Genomic DNA, 12,034 nt, shown 5'->3' with positions numbered 1-12,034 from the left:
TTCTTTTAGTTCATTTCACAGTCTCTATTTGCAATAATTTTCTGTATGTTAATACAAAATATGTGTTATTAGGTAACACTAAAAACCCGGGATGGTAATTCATGCCTGTAATCCCAGCACTTTGGGAGGCTGAGGCAGGTGGATAGCTTGAGCTCAGGAGTTCGAGACCAGCCTGGGCAACATGGTGAAACCCTGTCTCTAACAAAAATACAAAAAGTGAGCCAGGCATGGTGGTGTGTGTGTGTGGTTCTACTTACTTGGGAGGCTGAAGTGAGAGGATTGCTTGAGCTCCAGAAGTGGAGGATGCAGTGAGCTGAGATTACACTACTGCACTCTAGCCTGGGCAAGAGAGCAGACTCATCTCAGAAAAAAAAAAAAGAAGTAACACTAAAAAGAGCAGAAGAGGACACAGCTTCTTGTTTTCAGTGCTTGACTAGAATTATTTTTTCAAGAGGTACTAAAAGTTTGAGAAAAGTCCAGACTTCTTATTTTTAGCATCCTTTCTGGTGGATTTTCTTCCCTTATGTTTACGGGGTGATGGTAGAACCATCTGGAAATGATAGAACTAGCTATTTGTTTTGAGGGGCAGGAGATGGCAGACGAGTTACTTCCCTTTGCATTGCTTCAGTTTCTCTGATTTACTGTCTTGCTGTCTATGAATTGTAGAAGTCATGGGAAAAGTTGTGTTCTGAAATCTTCGCCTGTACATTTGAAATATGAAGTTCATGAGCCTTGATTTGAACATAGCTCATTCTTCCAACTAGCCTTCTGGCAAATGCTTACATGCTTAATGTAGCATTGAAGGAAAGATTTTTTTCTTTAGTATCTTTATGTTTCATATCCTCCTGGCCTAAGCATGTCCGTGAAAGTGAATGTTTTTAGTCATCAGTTAATATTTCCCTACAAAGAATGGAAGATAGTGACATTCTCTTGAAAACCATGAAACTCTTGAACTAAAATGTGTAACCTCTTGTAAATGTGAGAAAGGCTTGACAGGTCTCATGGTGCAGTGAAAAAAGAACTCCACCTGGGACTGGACAGGCTGCCGAGTTTGATGACTTCAGTGAGCTCTTTCTGGGCCTCCTCCTTTCCCAGTGTGAGCACCGTCCCTGGTGATCTGAGTTTCCCAGTGTGAGCGCCATCCCTGGTGACCTCAGTTACCCAGCGTGAGCACCTTCCCCGGTGACCTGAGTTTCCCAGCGTGAGCGCCGTTCCCGGTGACCTGCAGTTTTCCCAGTGTGGGTGCTGGCCCCGGTGACCTGAGTTTCCCAGTGTGGTCGCCGGCCCCGGTGACCTGAGTTTCCCAGTGTGGGCGCCGGCCCCGGTGACGTGAGTTTTCCAGTGTGGGCACCGGCCCCTGTGACCTGAGTTTCCCAGTGTGGACGCCGGCCCCAGTGACCTCCGTTTTCCGTTTCCCAGTGTGGGCACTGGCCCCAGTGACTTCCGTTTCCCAGTGTGGGCGCCGGCCCCAGTGACCTCCGTTTTCCGTTTCCCAGTGTGAGCGCCGGCCCCGGTGACCTCAGTTTCCCAGTGTGAGCGCCGGCCCTGGTGACCTGAGTTTCCCAGTGTGAGCGCCAGCCCCGGTGACCTCAGTTTCCCACTGTGAGCGCCGTCCCCGGTGACCTCAGTTTCTCAGTGTGAGCGCCGTCCCCGGCGACCTCAGTTTCCCAGTGTGAGTGCCGTCCCTGGTGATCTCAGTTTCCCAGTGTGAGTGCCGTCCCCGGTGATTCCACAGTGTCTCACTGGCTCACTGAAGATGCTAGGCTGAGATTCTTTATGGTGCCCTTGTAGAGCTGTAGCATCTGCCTCATTAACCCTGCTGTTTAGAAGAGACTGTGTTTTTGGGAGGTCAGTATATTGATTTGGGAACTATTTGGGATGTTTTCTTTGGGACTGTCACTCACAAGGTAACCAAAAAGAGTAACACTAAAAAGAGCAGAAGAGGACACAGCTTCTTGTTTTCAGTGCTTGACTAGAATTATTTTTTCAAGAGGTACTAAAAGTTTGAGGTACTAAAGTGTCAGAGTTACTTTATCCACAGATACCTAAGCAATGTTGATAATTTGCTGTTTGTCTGCTGCTGCCCCTTGGGAAAAGCTGAGAACACCTTTAGGAAAAGGCGCCTTTGAACAGCTCTGCAGTCATGTGGCATGGAGGATGCTAGAAGCCATTGGGTTTACTTTCCTTCCTGGGCAGCACAGTGACTCTTGTTTCTGAAGAATGACCAGTTTTGGGTTCCACCATGCAACAGGCTGAACTTATTTGGATGCCAGGAGGAATCTTTGTTTCCCTGTTCTCTGTGGGTTGTAGGCTGACTTTCACAAGAATGACTAGGAAATCAGCTGGGCATGGTGGCTCACGCCTATGATTCTAGAACTTTGGGAGGCCGAAATGGGCAGATCGCATGAGTCCAGGAGTTTGAGACTAGCCTGGGCAACGTGGCAAAAAACTCCATCTGTACAAAAAATACAAGAATTAGCTGGGCGTGGAGGTGCACACCTATAGTCCCAGCTACTCAGGAGGCTGAGAGAAGGGAGGATCGCTTGAGCCCTGGAGGTTGAGGCTGCAGTGAGCCTTGATTACACCACTGTACTCCAATCTGCGTACAGTGGTGCAGTCAAGGCTCACTGCAGCCTCAACCTCCAGGTTCCTAGTCATTCCTCTATTTATTTACTAGGAAATCTTGGTGGTTCAGCACATATATTTGCTCTGCTGACGGTTATCAGTTGAGCTACCTCTTTATAGTAGGAACTTTTCATGTTTAGAAGAAGACGGAGTTTAAAGGAATGAAGCTAAAGTTACAGTCTTTTAAGTCTGTTGACTTCTTTCTAGCGTCCTGTTGAAGCAGTTGATTATAAGGACTACAATTCGCATCTCACCCTAAAAATGCATGGGATTGAGGTTTGGGTCTATAGAGACCATCAGTGATGTCTGTAAGGGAATGGTTGGACCTTTCATCCGGGTCATTGATAGCCACTTCAAAAACTGCTGTTGGAAACATTGACATTTTTATGCAGAGGCATATCCTTCTGCTCCAGGATTAAGCATATCTGTAACCCAGAGCCACCTGTAAAGTCAGCTAACACTGTAAGATGGGTGTTGTGGAATAATCAGTACTGGTGAGGGTACAGAATCATCTTGTACGGGCCACCAACCCCACCTTCTTATTTCACATCTGTTGCAAGTTGTGACCCACAGAGAGGAAGTAATTTGGGATTACCTAGCTCTCTGTAACGTAGCCGGTGAGCCTCTGGAAGCTGTCTTGGGACCTGGCACCACAGGAGGCTGTGTGCTGGCTCATGACGTGGGAGTCACAGGATGCTCCGAGGTGCCATTTTATTCTTTTCTCCCATGTCAAAGTTCACACTCGGGGAATGTTTCCCATTGGCTGGGGGACAGCTCTAGATGAATGGCCCTGGTTCTGAATGGAGGTGGGGGCAGTTCCAGTAATAGCCTCATCTGGGCCATTTCTGGCCCCCTTGAGAACTGACTAAGAAGGCTACAAACCCACCTATAAGAGTGGTTTACAAAGTTCTGAAGATACTGGAAAAACCTTGGAAAGTATTTGGAGTAAGGTGTAATTATAACCATGCCACAGAAAAACAGACTTTTTTGGGTCATGCCTATCCCCTCATTCGAAAAAAGCATCTCAGCAGTTGCCAGACACTCCTTAGTAGCCAAAGAAATTGTGGTTTTGAGCTGTTCGCTCTTTCTAGAAACTAACGTTAGTTCCAAAGGAACAGGGTAGAGACCAAGAATGGAAATGTGCTCTTCTGTGGTACTTTTAGCAACCAGACAGTTATTTGCCTCAGGCTCAGGAAGTCCAGTGGGGCCTGTGAGTCTTGTGCCACTCCAGCTCTGCAAGGCTGGCCTGGTGGTGCAGGGCAGCCACCTACGTTGGGCAGCTGGTGGGGGACACAGAGAGGGTGGGATTGACTGCAGGGCGGAGTCAATTGTGGGGCAGGATCGACTGCGGGGCGGGATCCTGGCCGCTTCTTTCTGCTCTTGCATTCCAGTCGACAAACAGTTCTTGAGCTCCTAGTGTACACGCAGCCACTAGGCCTGAGCCTCCCCTTTCTAACTTGTTTTCCTTGCAGTTCCGTTTTCATATTCACAAACTTCTGAACCTGAATTGTCATTCAGTGGCCCTCACTGAATTTGGCTTTTGGCTCTTTGTTTTTGCTATAGAAAACATTCTTTTCACTCATTTGTTTAAAAACTTATGAGCTTGTAGGTTTCTGGGTTAACAAAAACCCCAAACACTGCAACAACGTGGATGGAACTGGAGGACACTATGTTGAGTGAAATAAGCCAGACACAAGAAGACAAATGTCTCCTGTTCTCACTTATCTGTGGGAGCCAAACATTGAAAAAGTCAGCTCATTGGAGATAGACAGTGGAATAGTGGTCGCCACGGCTGGGAGGTGCAGCTGGGAGCTGGGGACACAGTGGGGATGGCTGGTGTGTACACATGCCGTTAGAATGATGAGAGCTGGGGACACAGTGGGGATGGCTGGTGGGTACACATGCAGTTAGAATGATGAGAGCTGGGATTTGGTAGAACAGTGCGGTGACTAGAGTTAACAGTCATTTATCGTATATTTAAAAATAACTAAAAGATTGGAATTGGAATGTTCCTAACACAGAGAAGTAACACATAACTTGGGCTGATGGATACCCATTACCCTGATTTGATCATTATATGTCATATGCCTATATCAAAACTTCACAGGTACCCCATAAATATATACAGTGATTACATACCCATAACAATTTTTTTTGGTCACTTAACGTACCTCAGACATAATTTTTTAAAAAACACCCTAAAACACCATGGAGCCCTCTTCCCATTCTGTACTCCAAGGAGTAGGAGAACAGTTATACTAGCAATCCAAAATGGATTTATATTTTTTTGTCATTTGTTAGCGTTTTGTTTTGTTTTAGAGCCAGGGTCTTGCTCTGTCACCCAGGCTGGAGTGCTGTGGTGTGATCATAGCTCAGTGTATCTTCAAAGTCCTGGGCTCCAGAGATGCCCCCACCTCAGTCTCCCGAGTACAGGTGTGTGCTGCCACATCTGGGGACTTTTTATTTTTGTTTGTTTTTTGTAGAGACTAGATCTCTCTGTGTTGCCCAGGCTGGTCTTGAAGTCCTGACCTCATGCGATCCTCTCACCTCAGCCTCCCACATGCTGGGATTCCAGGCATGAGCCACTGCGCCCAGCTAGATTTATATTTGATTTGGATGTGATTCTGTAACATTTTCCCACAGCATAACTACCCCCTAATAGAATTGTAGAAAAATTAACACAACCTCGGGTAAATGGTTGGCCTAGAAGAATTTTGGAGATGTAGAAAACTCACCCTGAAAATACCTTGGAGAATACCTTGGATGCCTGAGTCTGCTCATCAACCTGCCACTCGGTAGCGTGCGACCTCTCACCTCGTGCACGTCTCTGTACCCTTCCTGGCCTTTCTCTAACCTCTCACTCAGCTAGCGTGTGAGCTCTCACCTTGTGCACATCTCTGTACCCTTCGTGGCCTCTCTCTAAAGACTTTAGCTGTTCTACCCTGTGGATCAGTGCACAGTTACTTCAGGATATCATGCCAGGTGATGATATGTTCTCTCTCCCTCACAGAGTGAAGGCTGCGCAGACTGAGTTAGGACAGCAAATCCTGGCCGATTTTGAAGAAGCATTTCCTTCCCAGGGCAGTAAGGTACGGCTTTGCATTTCCCCTAGTCTTCAGAGATGATCACTGCCCTTGCCATGTTCACACTCCCACAGTCACATGCGGTTTCATTCCCGTAGTGTTTGCTGGCAGCTGCAGAGCTTTCTGCTGCAGATTCAGGGCAATGAGACCATCCTTGATTTTAAATGTCCCAAAGTGGTGGCCGTTCGTCGTCTGTTTCCTGCCAGCATCAAAAAGTGAAGATTTGTTTGGGCTTAATTTAATGCACGTTAAACCTTCTGTCGTGTCTGCCCTGTCAATTCCTTTTTCTCATGGCTGTATTTTTTAGAAATCTTCATGCCGCAGTGTTTTTTAGGATTGTTACATAACTTATTGGTTTTGGTCTGGTGAAAAGACAACTGGGAGGAGCATCCACCGGCTTATGTAACTCTGGGAGTGACATGGTTAGGGGCCTCACTGTTAATGATCATAAGCCTGTTCTTTGGAATTAGTGCCCTTGAGCTCTCACTGGTAGCAGAGCTGTTTGCATGGTGTCTGCAGAGCCCACAGCATTTCTCTTGTGAGCGCTTGGTTGCACTTCTCACGTACCCAGCTTTCTCTCACTCGGCTGTCATCATGCTTGGGTAACTGCTTTTAGTTCCACCTTTCTAACTGTAGCAGATGCCATCTTAATGCCTAGCATGTGTCGGACAGGTAAGAACCCATACAGGCTTTCTTCTCTGTCATTTGAGCTATAGAGAGAGAATTGTTCAAGGCAGAAATACACTGAAGCACACAGGGGCAAGGAGCTTTCCTCACCCTCCTTGGCAGGTGGAGATGGGGATATACGTTCATTTACTGATCCAAGGAACGTTTCCTGCATCTGCTCTGTAATTCAGTAACTGGAAATTCTGAATCCTTTTTCCTTTGTGCTCCATGAAAGAAACATAGGAAGCAGATGGGAGTAGCTGTCTCAGCCTTTGCAAATCACTTTCTCTAGGAAGCCCGCTCCTGATTTGAATGTCTTCACACTCTGCAGTTGTCTGTTGGTGATCAGATGCTTATTTGTAAAGCATTTTTCCTTGAGAACCTCGCATACCTTAGTCATCTGATATAACTGCAGGGAGGGAGTAGATCTCGGAAAGCCATTTATCCTATTTCCTACATGAGGAAAATGAAGGTCATGTAAAAAGGGATGGTGGGGATATTCACAGGAGTTCGACACCAGCCTCACCAACATGGAGAAACCCCATCTCTACTAAAAATACAAAATTAGCCGGGTATGGTGGCACATATCTGTAATCCCAGCTACTTGGGAGGCTGAGGCAGGAGAATCGCTTGAACCTGGAAGGCGGAGGTTGCAGCGAGCCAAGATCGTGCCACTGTACTCCAGCCTGGGTGACAGAGCAAAACTCCGTCTCAAAAAAGAGATGCAGGGGGCTCTTGTTAGGACAGGGTTAGCTTCACGTGTACTCAGCTGTCCATTTCAGTGTTTTTTTTTCTTTTTGCGATGGAGTTTTGCTCTTTCACCCAGGCTGGGGTGAAGTTGCATGATCTTGGCTGACTGCAACCTCTGGCCCCCTACCCCTGCCCCGGTTTAAGCGTTTCTCCTGCTCAGCCTCCCGAGTAGCTGGGATTACAGGTGCCTGCCACTACGCCTGAGTGGTTTTTTTTTTGAGATAGAATGTTGCTTCATCGCCAGGCTGGAGTGCAATGGTGTGATCTCAGCTCACTACAATCTCCGCTTCCCGGGTTCGAGTGATTCTCCTGCCTCAGCCTCCCGAGTAGCTGGGACTACAGGTGCTACAGGTCTATTATTTTTCAGATGAGGTCGAGTAAGTGTGCCAAAGCTACATGTATGGCTTTTTAGCCAGGTTAAGAGTAGGTTCCAAGTGTTCTTTTTATTGTAGTCGACTTAGCTAGTCACGATCATTCAGTGATGTACCATAAAGAAAGTCTCAGCATAACTTTGGTCACTGAATTGCCTTTGGTAACAAAGACCTTCCCACCATGAAGTATCAGTTCAGCCCCTGGTATCTTTTCAGTGTTCTTTCAGGTCAGGAGGCCAATTTCACAGGATTTGCTCTCTGGCTGCCTTTCTAGGTGGTTCACTATCAGTGAAACAAGTGTAGTAGCTTGGAACCTGGTGTTATATGTTAAAGGCGACCACACTATTTGGGGAAAATATAACACTTTAAGAACATGAATTCCAGAGGTTGGAATCAGGGAAAGGTGGTACATGTGGAGTGAGACAGGGGCATTCCAGCTCTTAGGCCTCTTCAGCGGCGTCTTCCAACGTCAGAAACTGGTGGCATTCTAACTTTTAGGTCTCTTTCAGTTTTGGCATGCAGAAAATGAAATTTCCCATGATCATTGCTAGTCCTGTTGTCCAAAATATCTCATTGAAGATTCACAGGGTAGTTTTATGTCGGCTGCTGTAAAGCTAGTGTAATGATTCCTTCATCGAGGAACAAGCAACTGACATATCCATCCACAGTAGAAGAATGAGTGTCAGGGGAGTAGGAGTAAGACCAACAATATGTAGACACAGGAAGTAGCGACTCTGAGAAGCCGTGAGGGTTAAAGGGTGTTTCTGGCTTTTAAGCTGGCACATGTTGTTTGTTTTACTAGAGACCGGGAGGACCCAGCAATGTTCTACGAGATGCGTGTCTGGTTGCTAATATTCTGGACCCCAGAATCAAGCAGGAGATCATGAAAAAGTTTATTAAACAGCATCTGTCAGAGTATCTAGTACTTTTTCAGGAAAACCAAGATGTAAGTATTGACCAAATTAAATCAGATGTAATATTTGAATTTTATTGAGAAATGAATGCTGTCAAGCCTACTGATTTAGACTTTATGTTATCTTTCCTGTCTCACAGTGTTGACTGTTGAGCCGTGAGCCCTAGGGGCTGACTTGATAGTTCTTAATCCGAGGTCACTGACCCTTTGGAGAAATTCAGAAACATGCACCTGTGCATAAAGCTCTGCAGATAGTGTTTGGAAATGTATAGACCCCTGAAGCCCAATCATGACCCTAGGTTAAAAACCTCTGGATTTTGAAGTTAAAAATCAAGTAAAAAAGGTAGCCCAGATTCTTTAAAACCATGAGAAATACGGTGATTGGTTCTCTTTTGCTTGGCTCTGTGTTTGCTTGTTTCCTTAAACTTCCAGTTCTGCTTCTAACCATGGGGTGGTTTCTGTTCCCCACCTTCACCAGGTTGCCTGGCTGGACAAAATCGACAGACGCTACGCCTGGATAAAACGCCAGCTTGTGGACTATGAGGAGAAATACGGTCGCATGTTTCCACGTGAGTGGTACATGGCTGAGAGGATTGCAGTAGAATTTTGCCATGTGACAAGGTAGATGCCAATTCTCTACTGGTTCTGTTGTTAATGGAATTTTCACCATCAGTCCCCCAGACTCTAATGGTTCCATGTTGTCCTGTGGATTCAGTGCCACTTCCAGACCTCACCAGATGATTGATACCATCATCATACCCAACTGTGGCCCCTTGGCTGCTCCACTCTGCTCCCGTCTTTGCTCTGGGACTTTCCTTTGGTGTGATTCTTGCCTCAGTCTATCTTCTCCACCAACTGAAGGCTAATCAACTGGATTGACCTACAGTGATTCTTCTACCCCATGTTTTCCCCTAACCGGTTTCGCATGTATCAGTGTGCTGTGTATATATCCCATCATCATTTTTATTTTCTGACTTGCTAGATAAATAGTTCCTTTGAGTCAGGGGTAGTATTTACTTTAATGATACAGCAGACACTGAGGAAACATTTGTTGAATGAATTTCCCATTCCTAATACAGTGTGTATAGCCTCTGGATAGTTAATAGAGCTTTTTTTTGAGACAGAGTCTCACTCTATCACCCAGGCTGGAGTGCTGCAGTGGCACAATCCTGGCTCGCTGCAACCTCCGTTTACTGGGTTCAAGTGATTCTCATGCCTCAGCCTCCCAAGTAGCAGGGATTACAGGTGTGTGTAACCACATCTGGCTAATTTTTGTATTTTTAGTAGAGATGGGGTTTCACCATGTTGGCCAGGCTGGTCTTGAACTCCTGACCTCAGGTGATCTTCCTGCCCATCTCGGCCTCCCAAAGTGTTGGGATTACAGGCGTGAGCCACCGCACCCAGCCTGTGTCGGAGCTTTCCAAGCATTTTAATGACCTTCTTTCATTCATCGTCTCTACAGTATCCATGAGTGTAGTCCAAGGACAGATAGTTGCTTTATATTAAAAAAACTAAAGCCCAGGAAGATCAGATCCGTGTATCCATGACAAAGCTCAAAGCTAAAGCCAGAGTCAGACTTTTTTTTTTGAGCCAGGTCTCACTCTACCACCCAGACTGGAGTGCAGTGGCATGATCGTGGCTCACAGCAGCCTTGACGTCCCAGCCTCAAGTGATCTTCCTACCTCTGCCTCCCAAGTAGCTGAGAATACAGGTGTGTGCCACCACACCAGCTAATTTTTATGTGTGTATTTTTTGTAGAGACAGAGTTTTGCTATGTTGTTCAGACTGGTCTTGAACTTTATTATTCTTTATTTCTAGCTATACTACAACAGTGTTGGTAACTGGTCCTTACTAGTTATTTATTTCCTCCCAGTAGTACACAGTTACATTTAACTCCAGGTTAGTAAGAGGAAAAAAGCCCATATCTAAGCATAACTCAACCATCTTACCATAATTCATGGTGGTCTGTTTAATTAAAATCGTGGAAAGTACAGTCAAATTGCATGTTGTAAACACATTGTGGGGAAAAAGTGTTTTAAGGGATACTGGCTTTTTTAAAAGTAGATTTTATTTTTAGAGTAGTTTTAGGTTCGCAGCAGAGTGGAGCAGCAGATAGAGAGTCCCATGTGTTCCTGCCCCTTGCCTAGTCCCTCTGTGGTTGGCACCTTTCACCAGAGTAGTGCGTCTGTCACAGCTGGCAAAGCTGCACTGACACACCATCATCACCCAGAGCGATGGTCCATAGTTCATGCCAATGTTCATGCTTGGTGTCAGCACACAGTCTGCCCAGAGCGATGGTCCGCAGTTCATGCCAATGTTCATGCTTGGTGTTAGCATACAGTCTGTGGCTTTCGGGGCGTCTCGCAGTGTTGCCCACACTGGCGTACAGTGGCTGCTCACAGGCGTGGTAATTGCGCACTACAGCCTTGAACTCCTGGGTTCAAGCAATCTGCCTGCTTCAGCCACCCTAGCAGCTGCAACTGCAGGTGCACTCAGCTCCGTTTTTTGTGGCTCTTTTTATAAGAAGCATATTGGGCCAGACTCGGCAGTTCATGCCTATAATCCTAGTACTTTGGGAGGCCAAGGCAGGTGGATCATGTGAGCCTAGGAGTTTGAGACCAGCCTGGGCAACGTGGCAAAATCCCATCTCTACAGAAAATACAAAAATTAGCTGTTCATGTTGCCAAGCACCTGTAATCCCAGCTACTAGAGAGGCTGAGATGGGAGGATTGCTTGAGTCCAGGAGGTCAAGGGTGCAGTAAACCATTATCATGCCATTGTACTCGAGCTTGGGAGACAGAGTTAGACCCTTCTCAAAAAAAGAAAGTTGGTGGGGGGGAAGGAGGGAAGGAAGGAAGGAAAAAGGAAAAGAAAAGAAAGAGAAAGAAAAAGAAACACATTGACTCCTGTAGTTTTAGAGAACCTTTTAGCACTGGTTTAGGATCAGTTGAGATTGTCACCTTCTGAATCCCAGTTAGCAAAATAAAGAGTGAGTTCCTTGAGAAACTGTTAGCTAATTCTTTTTAGCCCACAGTTCAGCAGACTTGAAAAACAGCTCTGTGAGGAATGAAGCTTGAAAGACACTGGGCGTATGCTAGAGCCCACCGTCTCTGTGAGCACCGGTACCTGCTCTTGTTGTCTCAGCTAATGCAATGTTGCTGCCAAGCTTCTATTGTTAGAATTTTGGCTAAAATCCTACAGATACATCATTCTCAAACTCAGAGACCCTTGGTTTGATTTTGTCATGTATTTTTGTGGGAAGATGATGATAGCCTAGTCCTTATTAAGAACTCACATGTCGCTGTTCACTAGCAGCTGACCTTCTGAAACGTAATACTTGAGAGAGCTGCACATGAGTGCCTCAGGCAGGGGCCAGCTAAGCCTGCTGGCACTTTCTCATGGGAATTCCTGTCCCTGGTGTACATTTCCAGGGCTCTTGCTGTCTAGTTGAAGAGATGATTTTTGGGCTCTCAGGAGGAGGGAGGGCTTTGTTATTCAGTAATTCATGACTTGTGAAATTATCTAGGCTATATACACTAATAAAAAATTAGGTGCTCCATATGTATTATTATCCAATTATCGAACAGGTTAAAGATACAGGCAATGTAGTAACCATGGAAACAGAT

At 45.9% G+C, this 12,034-nt stretch overlaps 1 protein-coding gene across 3 annotated transcripts in view; it reads left to right on the top strand.

Annotated features, from left to right (window-relative positions):
- Positions 1–12,034, top strand: part of VPS53 (VPS53 subunit of GARP complex) — a 172,080-nt gene that overhangs the window by 62,333 nt on the left and 97,713 nt on the right. For all 3 annotated transcript variants that reach the window (XM_012461778.2, XM_021667278.2, XM_064378150.1), the window contains 3 exons: positions 5,636–5,714; positions 8,298–8,441; positions 8,887–9,029. In XM_012461778.2, coding sequence (XP_012317201.2) covers positions 5,636–5,714; positions 8,298–8,441; positions 8,887–9,029 — 366 coding nt within the window. The remainder of the gene's footprint in view (positions 1–5,635; positions 5,715–8,297; positions 8,442–8,886; positions 9,030–12,034) is intronic.

This window comes from Aotus nancymaae, unplaced genomic scaffold (assembly GCF_030222135.1).
Source record: "Aotus nancymaae isolate 86718 unplaced genomic scaffold, 86718_ANA_hifiasm-v0.15.2.pri h1tg000018l, whole genome shotgun sequence".
Classification (NCBI taxonomy): Eukaryota; Metazoa; Chordata; class Mammalia; order Primates; family Aotidae; genus Aotus; species Aotus nancymaae.
This window is presented reverse-complemented; position numbering and strand designations above follow the sequence as displayed.